Here is a 17,305-nt window from a genome sequence, read left to right on the forward strand (position 1 = left end):
GAGCTGTTGCCACGAATTGAATGCTCATTTCGCTAACATAATTCAATTCAATTCAAGGCAGAAATGTGCTGGAGAGGACAAGATGACATGCGCAGTAGATTAACTTGGGAGTTTGAAAGACAGTCTGTAATTATCACAGCTTGTGATTGGCTGACATAAGATTTGCCCTCTACCAACCGATCACCATAATGTTTGTTGATGTCATTCCCGTGTACAAAACACACTTCGCAGTACCACGGCTGCGAATGGCTAAATGGATAGCATGGTGACTAAACAGTGGCCGCTCATTGCCTCCATGGTAGCAAAGGTATCGAAGAAGGCTTGCTAAGGCTAAGCCATCTTTATTTTTAGTCACAAAACATTGGAATAATTGCTTGGCTGCTTTTTAATTTTTGTCAGTCAAACAAGCTCCAGGCTGGATTTGAGACCTGTGAGGTTTGTGCAAAAAATTCCAATTCAGTATATCTGTACTTCACAGCCAGCATCTTTACACCATACAATTTCTGTGCAAACTGTGAGAGACCGTTTCAGGCAGACTCATTTGCATGCTCGTCATCCTCATTGGGGTCTTCACCTGACTGCTGTTTGCTGCCATAATTGACTTGAGTGGGAAAATGCTCCCATTTGATGACGTCTGGCACTTTGGAGAGGTGTTCACTTCACGGATGAATCCCAAACAGCGCGTATGGCGTCATGTGTGTGAGTGGTTTGTTGACCACAATGTGCGGATTGAGTGGCCCGTATTGGCGGCGGGGTTATGGAATGGGCAGGTGTATGTAACGGACAACGGACACAGGTGCATTTTTTTTTTTTTACTGGTGGCCGTTTTGAATGCAGAGATACCGTGAAGAGATCCTTTTTTCTGACATCCCCCTGATCCCCTCAAAAAGTCAAACTGCACATTGCCTTTTAGATGCCTTTTACTGTGCGCAGCCTACAGCACATCTGTGGATTATTACCTTGATATACAACACCTGTCAAGTGGATGGATCATCTCAGCAAGACAGAAGTGCTCACTCAAACGATTTAGACATAATTGTGAGCAATATTTACGAGAAATAGCCATTTTGCATACATAGAACAAGTCATAGATCTTGAAGTTCAACCCATGAAAAACGAGAGCAAAAAAAAGTGTTCCTTTTATGTTCTTGTTCAGTATAGTTTGATTACCCAAACTTAAAATAAATCACTGAAAATAGTGAAAACCTAACCCCGATCTCTTCTGAAACATCAGCAATAAGTGGTTTGAGCAAAATGTATTGTGTTTTTACCACATCATGTCCAGCATGTTTGTCAAGGGGGGTCAAAATGTTTTATTAGTGTTTCCTTGCACGGATTAAAACGTGCAATGATTGCCTGTGTTGCTATGGGACAAATGTTAAGTACTTTTTGTCCATGTTTCTAAATTTTCATGAGGATCCCAGCGATGGCAAAAAAAAATCTGCAAATGTGTGAACGAAACACAACTGATCAAAAATAATCCTTGGACTATTCTTGGCTCAAACATTTATGTTTATTGCCTAAGTGTGCTCTGTAATATGTAGTGAAAATCTACTACTGATAGGAATTAATTGCTCTTCAAAGGCAGCCAAGCACGACATTCCCTTTTTCTTTTTTGGCCGGCACCACAACAGCTCGATCGCTCAACGGCCTGGTTGTCATTATCATCGGTCTTGGCGTCATTGTGCTTTTAAAAGAGTGCTCGCAAATATTCCACTCCACTTATCCTCTTGACTGTATTCTTTTATTCCCCCTCCAAACATGTGTGCCACTTGTGTTTGTCTGGGTCCCAATCATTGCATAAAATGGATTATGGAAATTACAATATCAAGAGTGATAATAGGGATTTGAAAATGTAGAGATTGCCTTCTGCAAGAATCTGGATTTCATGTTGTAGTTACAGTACAAGGCCGTCTAGGTCCCTCTGTACCAGTCTGTGGCGTCCTGACCTTGACTGTTGGCATTAGCCATGTTTGATGATGTAGGGATACCTCAATTATCAAACTTCAGATCGTTCATTTTCCCTGACAAAAATCTAGGAATACCGGAAGCTGTATTGTAAAACTTGTTAGCACAGTAGCCTACAGGTTAAATTATAAGTAACATTTAAGTCAAACGCAAATATTAAAAGCAGTTTGACACCGTCTTTGACACTAATCACTGATGTAACATTGTTTTGAGACTTTTAACAAGTAATACCGTACATGGATATCAATGCCTTATTAGGCTGTTATTTTGAAGTTGGACCTCGGAAGGCAAGCGTCGGCTGACTTGACATCGACTGCAGGCTGGCCGGACCGCAATCAGGCTGACAGAGCTGCAACATGCTTTGTACACACATGTTCACTGACACGATCAAACGTGGCATGTATGTAATTCTTTTTAGCACCCATACGCACCTGCGCACCACTTATCTGTTAATAGAACAAACTCTTCTGCTCAGACGACCGGCGATCATCTCAGACTATCTGGGCATGGAAACAATAACTCACACCGGACAAAAGTACTTGGAAACCGCTGGTTTTGAACATACGGAATGGACTATGATGGAACTTCAAGGTACCACTGTAGATAACGTTTTGATATTCAGGTTCAGAGTTTGACCAGGTCACACGGTGAAATAGTGCTTAGCATGTCTGCTTCGCGCCTCTCGTCCACAGTCAGCAGGGATCGACCCACAGTTCAGTCATGACCTAGGACATGTGCTCTAGAAAATGGATGGACGGTTTTGACCATAAAATTGTTTTCATCTGTAATGTATTGGTTAACATATCAGACAGTGCAGCTGCAGTGGGACTGATTTACGCTGGGTGCCACATCCACAATTGGTATTAAAAAGCATCAAGATGAAACAACAAGACTTCTGAGTTCAGGAGAATCTGGAATTATGATCAACGTGAACTAAGTGTAGTTCATTCAATAGTGCATACTGAGGAAAGATTGATCACTTTTGGTTTTGGATAGCAATTCAATCATTCAAACGTAATTGAAAAAATAACCCAAACCAAACTAGCAACTTTTGTAATTGATATGTACAAGTCTAGCTGGTACATTCTTGTGTATCACTGCCAAGTCACCATGAAGAAAGTCGTACTACAATTTATGTCCCTAATGGCAAAATGACTCCGATTCAAGGCACGGCGTAAATGCGTTCACTATCGGTCAACATAAGTCATGTCTCAGATTCATCACGTTCAAAGATTTTTCTTTCATCGCTGCCGTTGTAACCGGTCCAAAACAAACAGTAATGAATAAAACGTGGAGCTTGTCAAAGTTCCATTCTGTACCCTGCATGACTGAGCGAGTATTAAAAAAGGTAGAGGAAGAGAAAGCAACACTAACGACGTGTTTGTGAGGAGGCAAAAATGGGAAAGAACGGGCGGAAAAAAAAGAGAGGGAATGCAGAAACCCCTTGGCCCCCTGCCTGCGATCTGCAATCTGCTGATGGCGAGGCTCGTGATGAGGAGGTGCACAGCATCCATTTTTAGCGATGAGGTCATCTTTAATTAACAAAACAAAGAGAGTCAGCTGTGTCACTCCAATCTGTTATCTGCACCCGTGCTCAAGGACGCCGGTTATCTCCATATAATTCAATCTCTTTGAATGAGGGCTTGTCGACGCAATTGTGCAATGACGGCACGCTTACATAAACAAGGGAGTGGGATACCTCGTCGGAACATGAGGCAACTAAAAGGGACAGTCCAAATGTCATGGGTATGCCTGGCTAGAAATGGCAAGAGGAAGGTGCAAAGATCAAACGGTTGGTCGCATTTTTACGGTGCAAAATTGCGAGTGTGAGATGACATCATTCCTGAGTAGCCTCCAGTTCTGCTGCCTCTTTTCTCCTGCCCGTTATTCCCGATGGCTTTCATGCATTGTCATATAACCGCTTCACACTTGCTGACGATCCTCGCAGTCACTCCATCCTGACAAGAAAAAAAAATCCGGTCTCATGCAGATGTAACACACACAAAATGGATCCGTAAGTTTTTAATTAGCATTAAACATGCGCACGTGTGTGCACATAAAAGTGTCGCCTCGGCAGAAGTGTGATTTAAGGACACTGAAATAGTGACTGACAAAACAACGGAATCGAGGAAAGGTGATGACGGAAGCCAGAAGCTTGTCCACATTCATCACGTATACGAGGCGCCTTCCACTTAAGCATTTTACTAGACACTTTTCATAACGATTTTGGCACCTTCCCTTTTCCTTTTGGGAACTCACCGAGAGAGACAGGAAATACAGACGTCTGACGTTACAGACTAGGTAAGCCGCTAATCACTCCCATGCAGTCAAAACATAACACGCAATTTACTGCAAAACAAACTGAAGTGGCAATAACCGTGTGAAGTGTTTTCCTGCTTTTGCAAAGTAGACACCTCACAAGTTACAACTGCAGAGATTCTCTGGCTTGACCTACATACCACTGTCCGATCAATGCGGCCAACCCTTAGGAGGTCATTTTTGGAAACTGATTAAGGCTATAAAGGGCAGGTTAAAAGGACATGCCGAAAACGTAAATAAATATAAATTTTCAGGCAAAAAGCTCTACAGCTAGTATGCATATGATCTGACCACCAATTTTGACTTTTGTATCAAAGCTGCTTTGACGTGCCATTGTGGATGAATGCCCAACCTGACACTAATGCATCAGCGCTGCTTATTCAAGTGGCTGCTTGGTGAACGCTGCCCCTGACTTTGTGTGCCATCTAGAGGCCGTCAAAGTAAGACCCCAGTGATTTGGGTCCTTCCCAAGAGCAATTCCAAAAAGAGGGAAACATAGTTCTACAGAAAACAAGAAACATACATTATAGTAAAATATTTTTAATACTCTAATCATGATAATAGGGCACCATACGTGCAGATGGACATACTAGAGAAGCTATTGTACTTAGGATTAGAAATATGAGGACCCTTAATAATGACCTCGTGGTAGCATCTGTGTCCTGGCTGCTGACTACACTAAAAACTAAGTCAACAATAGTGTACTTTGATAAAAAAAATAACAACCCGACCTTGTCTTCATGGACATGCAGTACCAGACTGAAGTAGCGCAGCGAGAATGCAACTTGAGCAAATTAGACACGTGGTCACGCATCTCTGACCAGGCTACTCAATTCAATATGACTAAGTCAACAATAATCAAAAACAATTTTTCAGGATTTCACCTCAATGAGCATCAAAATAATCAAGTGGATTTTTTGTAGTTTTGCCACCACAGAAGGTCATCAGTGATGGCAAAGACAAATGTGATGCCTGAGACCAGTGGTTCTTAACCTTATTGGAGGTTCTGAACCACACCAGTTTCCAATGCACATTCTCCAAACACTCTTTATTAAAATATATGTACATATATTTTTCAAATTCATGAAATAGGTATAGGGTTTACTGCTGAAGAAAAAATAACAGGAAGAGTAGCCTTTTCATCTCTTCACCATGAATTTAAAAAGTGCTGTGATTCTTGTAAAGGGGCGGCATGGCTCAGTGGTAGAGTGGTCGTCTCCCATCCATGAGGTGGTGGGTTCGATCCTCACCTCTGGTGACCAAGTCGAAGTGTCCTTGAGCAACACTGAACTCCGATTTGCTCCCATTGGACCTGCCAATGCCTTGCATGGCAGCAGCCGACCACTAATGTATGAATGTGTGTGAATGGGCGAATGTGAGGCTTTAATTGTAAAGCAATTTGGGCACCATATGGTGTTAAAGCGCAATATAAAAAGCAGAGGTAGGCTTCATCATTGATGGAAGTGCCCACCTTTTGGCGTGTGCTTCAGCACTTTCAGCGAATGCTTGATAATGCGAAGCCTTGAAAAAAAATGCACAGACTGAGCACCGAGTGAAGCAGGATTACTTCTGTTGATTGCGGTCAGTACACACAGTCCTTCTCAATCCGTGTATTTTTGTGAGGCTTCGCATTATCAAGCATTCGGTGAAAGTTCTGAAACACACACCAAAAGGTGGGCACTTCCATCAATCATCAATTCCAGTCAATGACAATGCCTATCTCCATGTAGCTTAAGAAAGTGTTGGTTTAGGTTTGCAAGATAGCTAGTTTTACTGGACTTGGCATTGCAAATCATGCAGTTAGGACTCCCATCCCTCAAGTCGTACTTTTTATTTATAGGGCACCTTAAAACAACTGCCGTTGTTTTCTTAAAATGGAACCTAGGGCAGCAGAGACAATGACAACAGAGGACCCAGAAATGAAGCCTGTGGAACACCATACATTTCACACTGCCATAGACCCAGACATGGAAAAACATGGTTTGGTACATGCATCTCTCCCCAGGCTGCTCATTAAAAGTCAATCCTAATTATAAAAACCATCACCCGTTCCCCCCATAACCAGACACAACTCTAATCCCTCAACAATAAGATCCTGGAACTGATTAAACCCATTCATATTATTTCCACTGAGAAAGAATTGTTTGTTGTATGATCAGCGTCCTGGAACACATTGTGGTCGACCTTAGTCTCCGTTGTAAGCCAGGCCTCAAATGACTTATCTTCCATTCCTTAACACAGGAAGAAACAGGCCGGGTGACGTTTTTCTTCACTAACTATTCAAACACAGCTCATGTTTGGAGTCTTTTCACTTTTACACACCCGGCACACTCACTCGAGACTGCATGCTGTGAATCACCGAGTCACAATTTACATGCCAATGGGGATGAGTTATCATATTTGAAGACTATAAATGCCATCACAACTCACCTTTACATTTGCTTTTATTCAGCACTTGGGATGATCGACTGCCATCTGCGGTGACCTCATCTTCACCTGCACTTCATCTCTGTGAGTCAGTGTTCCTCTCGCCTACAGTTGTGGGAACAGGTGATCCCTCTATGTCTGCTACGAATCTACGCCTGGCTCCAGAAGTGTTTTTTGTTACGTCAGGGTCTGTGCATTTGTATGAAAATAACCTCTGGAAGGCCGTGCTAAATTATGAATGAAGGATGCAACGATCAAACAAATGTTTAGTATTTAAGGGCTTTTATAACACTTCCTCTGATGTTTCATTTATTTTTAAAGTTGCATGTTGGTCGCATCAAATGTTCTTGCTGGTCTCTTGGTCTCGATATCGTGCCTTTCCACATTCCTGAGCATCTGTACTTGCTCAACACTCACTTTCTTAGTGGGGTAGCGCAAGAAAGATGACTGCCTAATGTCACACAATGTCCTCACCTTCAAGTTTGCTGCAAGGACGGGTCGATTGTTCCTAGCTACGATGGCCACAGCATCTCCATTGACCCGCCCGAAAGAGCTGTGTGATTTGCTGGTGGGGGTGGTATCACGTTTTTTTTTTTAGATGTTACAGTGTGCATCAATTAAGCAGAAAACATTGCAAGATAATTTGCATATTTCTGTGTGTGAGACATGAGTGTCATTTATAGATCCAGAAAACTTACTCCACCATGGGAAAGGACCTGGTTTCATGAACAGTTAGTGAGTGCTGCGTAGGTTTTCTTTAGTTGACTTTTATTAAATTTGATATTTTGTCAACTGTTGGCGAACATCAAGCGAACGTCTGGCGAATGTTTGGCGGACGTTTGCGACCTTGAATGAACCCTGACGAGAAAGCAATAGGGATAGACAAATTATCGGGCGAGCCGATTATCAGCGCCGATATTCAGCATTTTGACCAATAACCACAGATAACAGATACATTTAAAACTGTATTACATTCAGGGAACTATAATTTTATTTTTTCCAGTTAACTTTAGAAGAGATGTCGCTAACCCTGGGAATCCTCTGCACCTTCTGTCTTTCATGTCAGGTATTTAGATTATTTTTTTTTTTACTGTAGATAACAACAGGGAGGTACAGTATTTACTTGTAAAAGTTTTTATTGAAATTTTTAAAGCGTGCTAATAACCATGGGAGGTCACTCAACTTGTCTATTGACTAAGATTTAAAAAAGGAAAAAAAAAGAAAAAGCCAATATTTTGCAAATCTTAAAAGTTGTTCAATAAACATGTGCTTCAAATATTTAACTTTTTTATTTTGACAGCAATATTTCCGTTATTGTAAAAATGAATACAGGGAGTCCTCGAGTTACGTCGTACGCGACCCACGTTGTTTGGACTTTAAGGCGCCCATGACTCTTCTGTAGCACTTTCTTTTTTATTTTCCCACAGTAATCACGCCATTTTAAACTTATTTAAAGTTGTGTTGTTGTTACCTCCAGCAACGGACGTCCATCTGCAGGTCGGCTCGCCATCAGGCGCGTCACATCTTCGTGTTTAAGTTTGAATTAGCTCCGCTCTGCCGTCCGTCAGCAATGAATGTCCGTGCGGAAACATGAAATATTGGTTACGGCTATTCTGGGTCGTGCAAATTATTATTTTTTAATTATTGTCCAAACTATTTTGATGTAAATATCGACTTTAACGGGGAAATCCGACTTAAGTCGAAATTCGAGTTACATCGCCAGCGTAGGAACGGAACTCGGCCACACCTTGAGTACTCCCTATATTGGCTCCAAATATCAGTTATTGGCCTCCTTGACTACTAACAATCAGTATCAGCCCTGAAAAAACCCATATTAGTCTATTTCTAAAATCAACATTCGCTACCTTCACAAACGTTCAACCCTTCCGTGGGATATGGGCTTATGTTTCTACAACGGATCAATTGAAATAATTTACATATAACTTCCTATTGGAACAATATATTCAAAATCAGAACAATCAGCGTCATTGGAACGATTGTTCCAGCATAAATTTGTGTGTCTTTGTGCAAAGGAAGATTTGTCGAGACTGGGCATAAAATGGGAACACTTTAGGCGTAGGCTACGTTTGCGTTTATCAATGCAGATGTGCACACCACTTAGCGACGCAGTCCAGTGCCAGGCAACTTGCATCCAATGACATTAGCAGACACAGAAAAATAATTCCTGGAGTTTGGATCAAACAGGAGGTACTCACATCAGCTGCATTTTTGGGATGCAGCCTTTAAAATGCATAGCATTCACAGGCAAGACACCAAGGAAGAAAGACTTGGATGATTGCATTCATTCATGCAGGAAGCTGTTACAGATGAAAAACTCAAGTTGAAAAGAGAGGCTTGTTAAATCATTTGAATCGGTGTGGTGCAAAAAGTGTACTTACAAAACATATATCTAATCAGTTAATCACTGACTTACAACTGTGGACCTCAGCTTATCACCTGATAGACTTTTGACAGTATTGTCTGTACTAGAGGACATGTACCATTTCCTCCTTCTACTGTAGTCTAGACAGCTCTGGCATTCAAAACGCGTCTTGAGAATTGACGGACACATTTCCGTGCACATTCCTCAAATGGTGCACTCTTGACCGCGTGACTCGTATGCTGACGTTTGCATGAATGTGCGTGTGCAGCTCCTCCAAATCGCCAACCTTAAGCCATTTTTTTTTTCTCTTAGCCTCAGTAAGATACCATTCGCTGGATGCAGGCAATGGGCACTGGACTACACAGTCAGGTTACTTGACTGGTCTTTTTGTACTTTTAGCAGAGAAACTACAAAAAAAACACACTGCCATCAAATGTATTGGTGAGAATGTGAAACAATTTATTCCAGAGGAGACTGAGAGGCACACTGCAGCAACGTGGAGACTGTGGCATCCAGAGCTTGATAAATCAATAGACTTCAGCACTCGTAACTACCACACCACTCCTTCATACCTCATTGCAGGGTGACCAACATTCTGCTTTTCCACTGCACAGTCAGGCTTTGGTGCTGTCAGTTTTTCCACTTCTAAATATTAAGTGTTGCTTAAGGAGAAAAAAAATGCCACTTCTACAACAACTTTCTGTTTTGTTCCATATCAGATGTGTAACAACAGATTTGTCTCTTTCTGAGGAAACTCACCGAAGAGGGACATTGACATTCACACAGCAGTTGCAGCTCTGTACTTTGATCATTTCCATAGATGAGTGGCACAGACAATTGCTTTAAACTAGAAAGCAAGATTGAGATCGGACACAATTTCCTTAATTTTGGTGGATTGATGATGGGATGAATAAAATCTTGTCCACCGATCTCATCTCCCTTCTTAAAGGTCTGAAAAAGTCAGCCACTGTCGGCTTCTGCTGTGAGATGACTAATAGGATTTTCATTTTGATTTGAAATAACTACTTCATGTGCAGTCAAAATAAGTTTACAATGTTTCACAGGTATTGTTCAATGATTTACAATTAAAAAAATCGGGATCAGCAATTCGTGTCAGGTCAGACTTTTTTAAGCTTGGGGATCAACCAGAAAGTTGAGATCAGTGCACCCCTACTTTCTGGAAGGATGTGGAAAGTGACTTTGGGTGTTAAAATTTAGCTCACTGGTAAAGCCCTGCATTGCCACCGGAGGGTGAGGGTTCGATCCCTGGGAAAAAAAATAAATAAAAAAATAAATAACTTTTTTTAATAAGAAAGTATAATAATAATAATAATAATAAAAATAAATAAATAAATAATAATAAATTGAAAAAATATATACATATATGGTCATAATAAATAGCAATACAGTACAGAAGGTGAATGAGTTCTTGTATTCACTTCACTGCAGCCACGTCTTATTTCAAAGGAGACTGAGGGCATGGTGCAGCAAAGTGGAGACTGTGTCCAGAGCAAAGGAATGTGTTTATTTTTGCCACTTTTATAATTTTTTACCATATTTCATGTCATATTTATCCTCAAAAGTTACCAACTAGAACCAAGTTTAGAAGAGCAGAGTGTAGAGAAGAGAAGAGTGTTTTAACCCATTAAGGCCGGGAGCGCATTACCGTGTTTCTACCACTAGAGCTCTAGCGCTCTTCTACCTTTAAAGCCGGAGGAGCGGATACGTCATTTTGTTTTGTGTTAACCAATTCTTGATATCTTAGCCGATGAAATACATCAGAATATACACGAGAGGTTGACGGGCCTAGTAGCATGTCCTGGAATTTTATTCGAGCATTCATGGCTGACGCAGATTCGCGGGAGTTATGAAAAAAGAGACGGCTGCACGGGAGGGCTTCGAATCAGTGTAACCAGTCTACAGTGACATCTTTTTAAGAAATATGTTTGTAGACAACGAGGATGTTGAAAATTTCGACTGCTTTGTAACAGAACAGAACGACGAATAATTACCACTCGATTCCCCGAGGTTAGTAGCGCTCCAGTGTTGAAGGTACCTGCAGATGCGACACAGTTGTGTGTTGATTTAAAAAAAAAAAAAGTACAATATTGAAGGTGTATAATAATAAACTTAGGTTTGTGTGAACGCCAGAGCTGTAAGCTCTGCAATGTTTTTGGAATTATATTCCTATCTGCTTCAGGAACTGAGATATCAATTATTTAGTAGGGCAATAATAACAATATTGTTGAATTTCCAGGAAAACTTCAGGTTTTCGGGGGTGACTCTAAAGTCACTCATAGGTTTTAGAGACATGTTTTGCCGGGCGCTTTAGGCCTTAATGGGTTAATTAAAGGAGAACCGTATAGCCATGAGCACTTCCTTGAAGCACATTTGACAACATAATGCGTTTTCAAAAAGATAAACTAAAGTTACGCCGCCACTCAAAATAAGTGATGAGCGAACACATGTTTTAAGTATTCATCTCGCTAGAGTACACACATATAATTTACACACAAAAGGGCAACAACAACTTCAAAGATTCATCCCAAACTTAAGTGCCCCAAATGAGCCAAACCCAAACATCGCACTCTGTTTTCCAAGAATGAGTCTTGACTAAAGCTTTGGATCAGGATTTTTCCTTAGGATTGTCAAATATGGGTTTCTGTAAATCAGGCGACTAATCCTTTATTGCGTGCATACCCACCCTTTAGATGTTAGATGTCAGGAAAAGGCCCGACTGCTTGAAATCATCACACAGACTCGGAAAATATGAACAAGGAAAAAACGAAGAACTCCAGAAAACCACAACAAGATGCTCCTGAGCAAAGAATTTATCCTCAGAAAAGGGCTGCTTGTGGCCACTGGTGGAAGGTTGGTTAGCAAAGGAATGTGTTTCCTTGTCTGTCAAAGTCAACGTTTTGAATGATTGACAGTGTGAAATTGTTGTCTGTCCGAAAGGTGAGCAGGGCCGAACTTCAGAGCTTTTGGTTTCATTGGTTTCTGTCTTCCATTTTCCTAGGAAGCGCCTTGAAGATTATCCCTAAAGAAGACGCCAAGCAGGAAGATAGGCCAGTACCAATCCAATAATTTCCAAATAAGTCAGTGTAAGTGTGAGAAAATTATACATCTCAACACTGCGCGCGATTATTTGCTGAGTCTCGAGAACAAGATCTCATCATTTTGAGAGGCCCCTATTATTTCATAAATCTTCCCCTACGATGCCATCCAAGTATGCATCAGCGATCTCTGTCCTACCCGTGTCGGACAACAATGGCAACGTTGAGCAAGCTGCCGTTTTCAGCATTTACCGCTAAAGCATGGCAACCGCTGCCGATAATTCTACAATGCGCATGGGAAGCATTTGCCAAATGAACTGCCCCTCAATGGAAATTCACTCTCATAACCATGCATCGTTTTTATTTTTTAAAAGCATCATTCTGCCTGTTTTCCAAAGGCGCAGGGCTGCACTGTACAATTACATACAGTATGAAAGGAAGAGGGGGGGAAAAGGTGAAAAATGAAGATAAAGATGTCTAATCTGTATTACATGCTCTGCAACGACATGATTTATAGTGGTGACTGGCACATAGCAGAGTGAGTCACCCACACCATCTGCCCCTTCCAACCACCTTGCTGGGGCCCATGCTTCATCAGCACTCCTCCCAGGGGTGATGGATGGCCTGTCCATACTTCCCAATGACTAAAGCCAACATCTTCCACACCAATATTACTCAATTCCTATCACCCTTCCTCTGACTCACCCCCGGTTCCTTGGATGCGCCATGGCCACTTTTGCAATTCTGCAGCAAATGAGGGTAAGCAACGTTTATGCCTTGGACCACTTATTTTTTTCATTTATGATCCAAATTCATGCAAGCCACTCAACTCTAATCAGTCAGCATTTTTTTTACTTGTACAAAATAGATGGTGTAATTTAGGGTGACCATATTTTGATTTCCAAAAAAGAGGACAGTCGGCCCGGCCTTGAAATGCCTAAATGATTCTCAAAGTTAACTCAGATATGCCATACATTATAACTATTATAACGTATGCCTCATCTGTATGAGTAGAACAGGAGTCTTACTTGAATAACTAATGACAATGTTGTAAGCCCAAGCTATTTGTCCCGCAATCAACCTTTCTATTTTCTTTCTTTCCTCTTTTTTTTTTTTTTATGAGTCGAACCAGGGTTGTCCACACCCTGGATTGGCAGCGCTGAGCATTTACCAGTGAGCTAAAAGTCTTGGCTGCTGACAAAACTCATGCTAACCCTTTTTGTGCTATTTACAGCCCTGACATTTTTAGGTGGAGAATATCAGCAGTTGTTGTGAGCGCCTTTAAATTGACAGTAGACAATAGATGGACAGACATCTTATTATTTTTACGCCATACTAAACCGTTTACACTATAACAGCGCTTTAGCCATGTTATTGAAAAAAAAAAAATTTTGCAGAGAATGTTGGCACGACTGGACTTGGGTTGTTAAACGACCTATATTCCAAACAGATGGATTTGACCGACAACATAACAGGAGAGTTAAAGAATCAAAATTGAGATTGAAAACCATGGAGTTTGTGCTGTAAATTTTAGTCTGGCATTTTTATGAATTTTGAAAGGCAGACATAAGAAATATGTGACATTTTTAAGGATAGGTTTTGGAAAATCAAACAAATTCCTGGAACAAAAACATGGACGCAAAATATTGTGGAATGATGACGTCAGTCTACCAGACTGCTTATCGTCTCTACATAACATAAAGATATCATCTTCAACACTGCACAGTTTAGAAACATGTGGTAAGTCTCCACACTTTAATTAATCTGACAGCCTGTTTACTCTTTGGATGCTGCTGTTTGGTTGTGTAACTGATTTTTGGGCTCCATTCAACATTGGAATTCTCATACGGTCCCTCGCGAGAATGATTTCGATCCAGTATTACGTCATACCTGTGTAGACCTCGGCCTCAGAGGGGTCTTCCACCCGTTTATGCTGGATGATGTAGTCTGAAACTTTGCAGCCAATCAGGGGCTCCACGTCAAACCACTCCAGGGCTACCATTGTGCTCGAAGGCTCCAGGTAAGGGGCGAGGCGCAAGCTGAATAAAAGGAGAATAAACATGATGAATTGATCACATTATCAAAGTGACCGTATCATAAACATGTATTATACCGTACAGCAAATGTTCAGTACAATGATGCATTTCAATTATTATCAATTCATAATGTCATCAGTTTTAAGAGCGCTGTGTGTTTTCGGTAGCCATAGGCAAGTGCTAAGCCTCTGAAAAATACACGGACTGAAAAGGACCGTCTGAATTGACCGTGATCCGCAGTCTATGCAGTCCGTGTATTTTCTTATTTACTTATTCTTATAAACCTATAAAGCAAACATATAAAATCATAAAATAATATAATATCAATAAATATAATAGCTGCTTGACAGATATTAGGACTTGGGGAGCTGTCCTTGTGTCCGTAACATTCTCAACTGTTTTTGTGTAGGTAGCGCAACGGTGCATCCATCCATAAAATCTTTCTGGTACGTGCATAAATTCCGAGGTGGCATGGCGTCACCTCACACTTACACCGGCTGCCTGAGTGGACTGCAGTTAGGCAGGCCATCTCTGCTGAAGGCACTCAGGTCACAGCGACACCAGTTATCAATGACGTCGCCCTTTCCGGCACACCAGTATGAGCTCATTGTGGCGCTCTTGAAGGCCTGTAAAGGGTAACAGGTGAGAGAAATGCAATTATCTCAGGGAACATGCACTGCCTGTCCATCTATGTGTACTCCCAGCCCGTGCCACGGTCTGAGCACATACACACACACACACACACACACACACAAATGTACGTATCATTATACTTCCTATATGATCACTCTCCTCCAGCCACTTCCTTTTGTATGTTCCCTAAAATAAATCATAGGCATTAAGTGTAAAGCCTCAAACAATCGGAAATGTCCTTCAGCATATAAATATTATCTTTATAAAAAGGTCTAGCACTTAGATGGGGCTCACTAAGATAGCAAGTACAGTTCACACACACGTAGACAGAAAGACCTTTTCAATTCTACTGCTCCCAATTACCGGAAGCGGGGAACATCTCACTAACATCGCCGAGTTACACTAGATATCATAGATGCACTGCGACTTTCATGATGGAGGTGTGAAAGCCCCCCCACCCACTCCTTCGATGTCTATGTTTGTGTGGTCGTCTGTCTATAGCGGAGGCGAGAGGATGGGGTATGTGAGGAGATGACATCATCTCCTTGCGTCTCCTTGTACTGCTTCATTAACAGCTGAAAGCAAAAAAAATCAAATGTAAGAAGCTCAGTCATTCGCTAAAAGGCAGTGAAATGCCAATGGGAGCGTCAAGGCAGTAAAATATAATGTCAGGGCTTCCCTTAAAGCTACAGGAGCGATAGAAGGAGTTCATCGGAGTTCGCAAGCACTTTGGCTCCCCCTGTCACGCATTTGGATCAATGGGGAGCTCGGTTTATTTATGCGCCCTTAACTTAACTTTGGACAAGCGCTTGATCACAGTCACGGAAATAGGACACCGAAACCACACGGAAACATTATCGCTGGGTACCAGGCGGCCAACATAAAATAACAAAGAGGAGCCACTCTTTTGTTCACCATGAGATTCACTTATCGAAAACCAAGGAACGCTTCTTTAAAGACCACCACGATTTGCAATGCACACACACCAAATGAATTATTGATTTCCACAGTTGTTTCATTCCGACGGAGCAAGGCCAAGGACACTTTGGTTTACAGTCCCGACCGACCACGAAGGTAAACTTGCAAGCACTCTCCAGCAGGGGTGGTAGCAAGTCACATATGTGAAAGTTGGACGTCTCAAGTCTTAACCTTCTAGTTCAGTGGATCGATTGAATCCTAGGGGTTTGGTGAGCCAGTCTCAGGACTTCGGCGGAGGTCAAGATACCACCCGGCTCAAGTGAATAGTGGCATCTGATCACGATACATTGCTTGGCCTATCTGTGCTGCAAGGAATTTGGTAAATGGTACTTATTTTATATAGTGCTTTTCTAGACACTCTAAGACGCTTTACAATGTAATGGATACATTATTTATGCACTCTCACATTCACACAGTGGCGGTAAGCTACTCAAGTAGCCACAGCTGCCCTGGGACAGGCTGATGGAAGCGTGGCTGCCAGTGTGCGCCTACGGCCCCTCCGACCACCACTAAACATTCGCACCTTCCATACACCAGTGTGAATAGCACTGGAGGCAATGTGTGTGAAGTGCCACAAGGGTAAGAAGTTTAAGCACCTCTGTTCCAAGTTCAAGCAAGTCTCAAGCTATTGTGGGGAGAAAAAAATCAAGCAAGTCAAGTCTTGTCCCCAATTAATTTTTAGCAAGTCATTACCCGGTTTACACAGGTCGTAAGTCAAACAAGTACATTTACAAAAATAAAATATACAACAACTTAGAGTGCAAAATAAATGTATGCAGTATATACTTAGGGATGGGCGAGTACAGATATCAGGTATCGCTACCAAGCCGATACCAGGCCTTATGGTTGTTTTATGATCAGGAACTAAAAATGAGAAGAATAGTATCAATTTCATGACATTTTAAGGAAAAATGTATCTTTCGTTAAAATTATTTGTTTAAAATTAAGTCACTGTGTTTTTGGGGGGGTCTGGGTATGTATCAAAAGTACTGGTGGTGTCTGTACTTGGTATCAGTAATGATGACTACTCAAGAGTTCAGTACTCGTACTGCTATCGGTCTAAAAAAAGTGGTATTAAACATGTAAAACTACTACTGTGTTGATCAATACTGTATTGAAATTCACCATATATAGGAACATGTGCAAGCACCAGATTTAAAAAATACGAACCATAGTTTTTTGAGACTACAAAGCATCAGTGAAGCTTTAAAATAAAAAGGGGGACGAGTGTTCTAACTTCTCTCCCCCCTGCTTGAACCCATGTGGCAGCAAGCAAACAACATCTGTAAGGGTCTTGCTACCTTGTGTCAGCAGGAAACCGGCCAAAAAGTCGAGACATAAAAAAAAAGGACTTGAGGCCTAAACAGGCTCACATACGAAACAAATCGGAGGTATGACCTCAGCTGCTCGAGGCAAGAGAGAGCAAGGGTCCGCCATGCATCTGCCGCTATTAGAATTACTCGAAGAAAAAAAAAAGAGCCCATATGGCTCTGCACAATTCAACG

At 41.5% G+C, this 17,305-nt stretch overlaps 1 protein-coding gene across 3 annotated transcripts in view; it reads right to left on the reverse strand.

Moving 5' to 3' along the window:
- Positions 1-17,305, reverse strand: part of astn2 (astrotactin 2) — a 229,487-nt gene that overhangs the window by 22,365 nt on the left and 189,817 nt on the right. For all 3 annotated transcript variants that reach the window (XM_086096391.1, XM_086096390.1, XM_086096392.1), the window contains exons 18-19: positions 14,682-14,815; positions 14,044-14,192 (exon numbers count right to left, since the gene is read on the reverse strand). In XM_086096391.1, the coding sequence (XP_085952517.1) occupies positions 14,044-14,192; positions 14,682-14,815 (283 nt within the window). The remainder of the gene's footprint in view (positions 1-14,043; positions 14,193-14,681; positions 14,816-17,305) is intronic.

This window comes from Leptonotus elevatus, chromosome 15, assembly GCF_054856555.1.
Source record: "Leptonotus elevatus isolate MCC_2025b chromosome 15, RoL_Lele_1.0, whole genome shotgun sequence".
Classification (NCBI taxonomy): domain Eukaryota; kingdom Metazoa; phylum Chordata; class Actinopteri; order Syngnathiformes; family Syngnathidae; genus Leptonotus; species Leptonotus elevatus.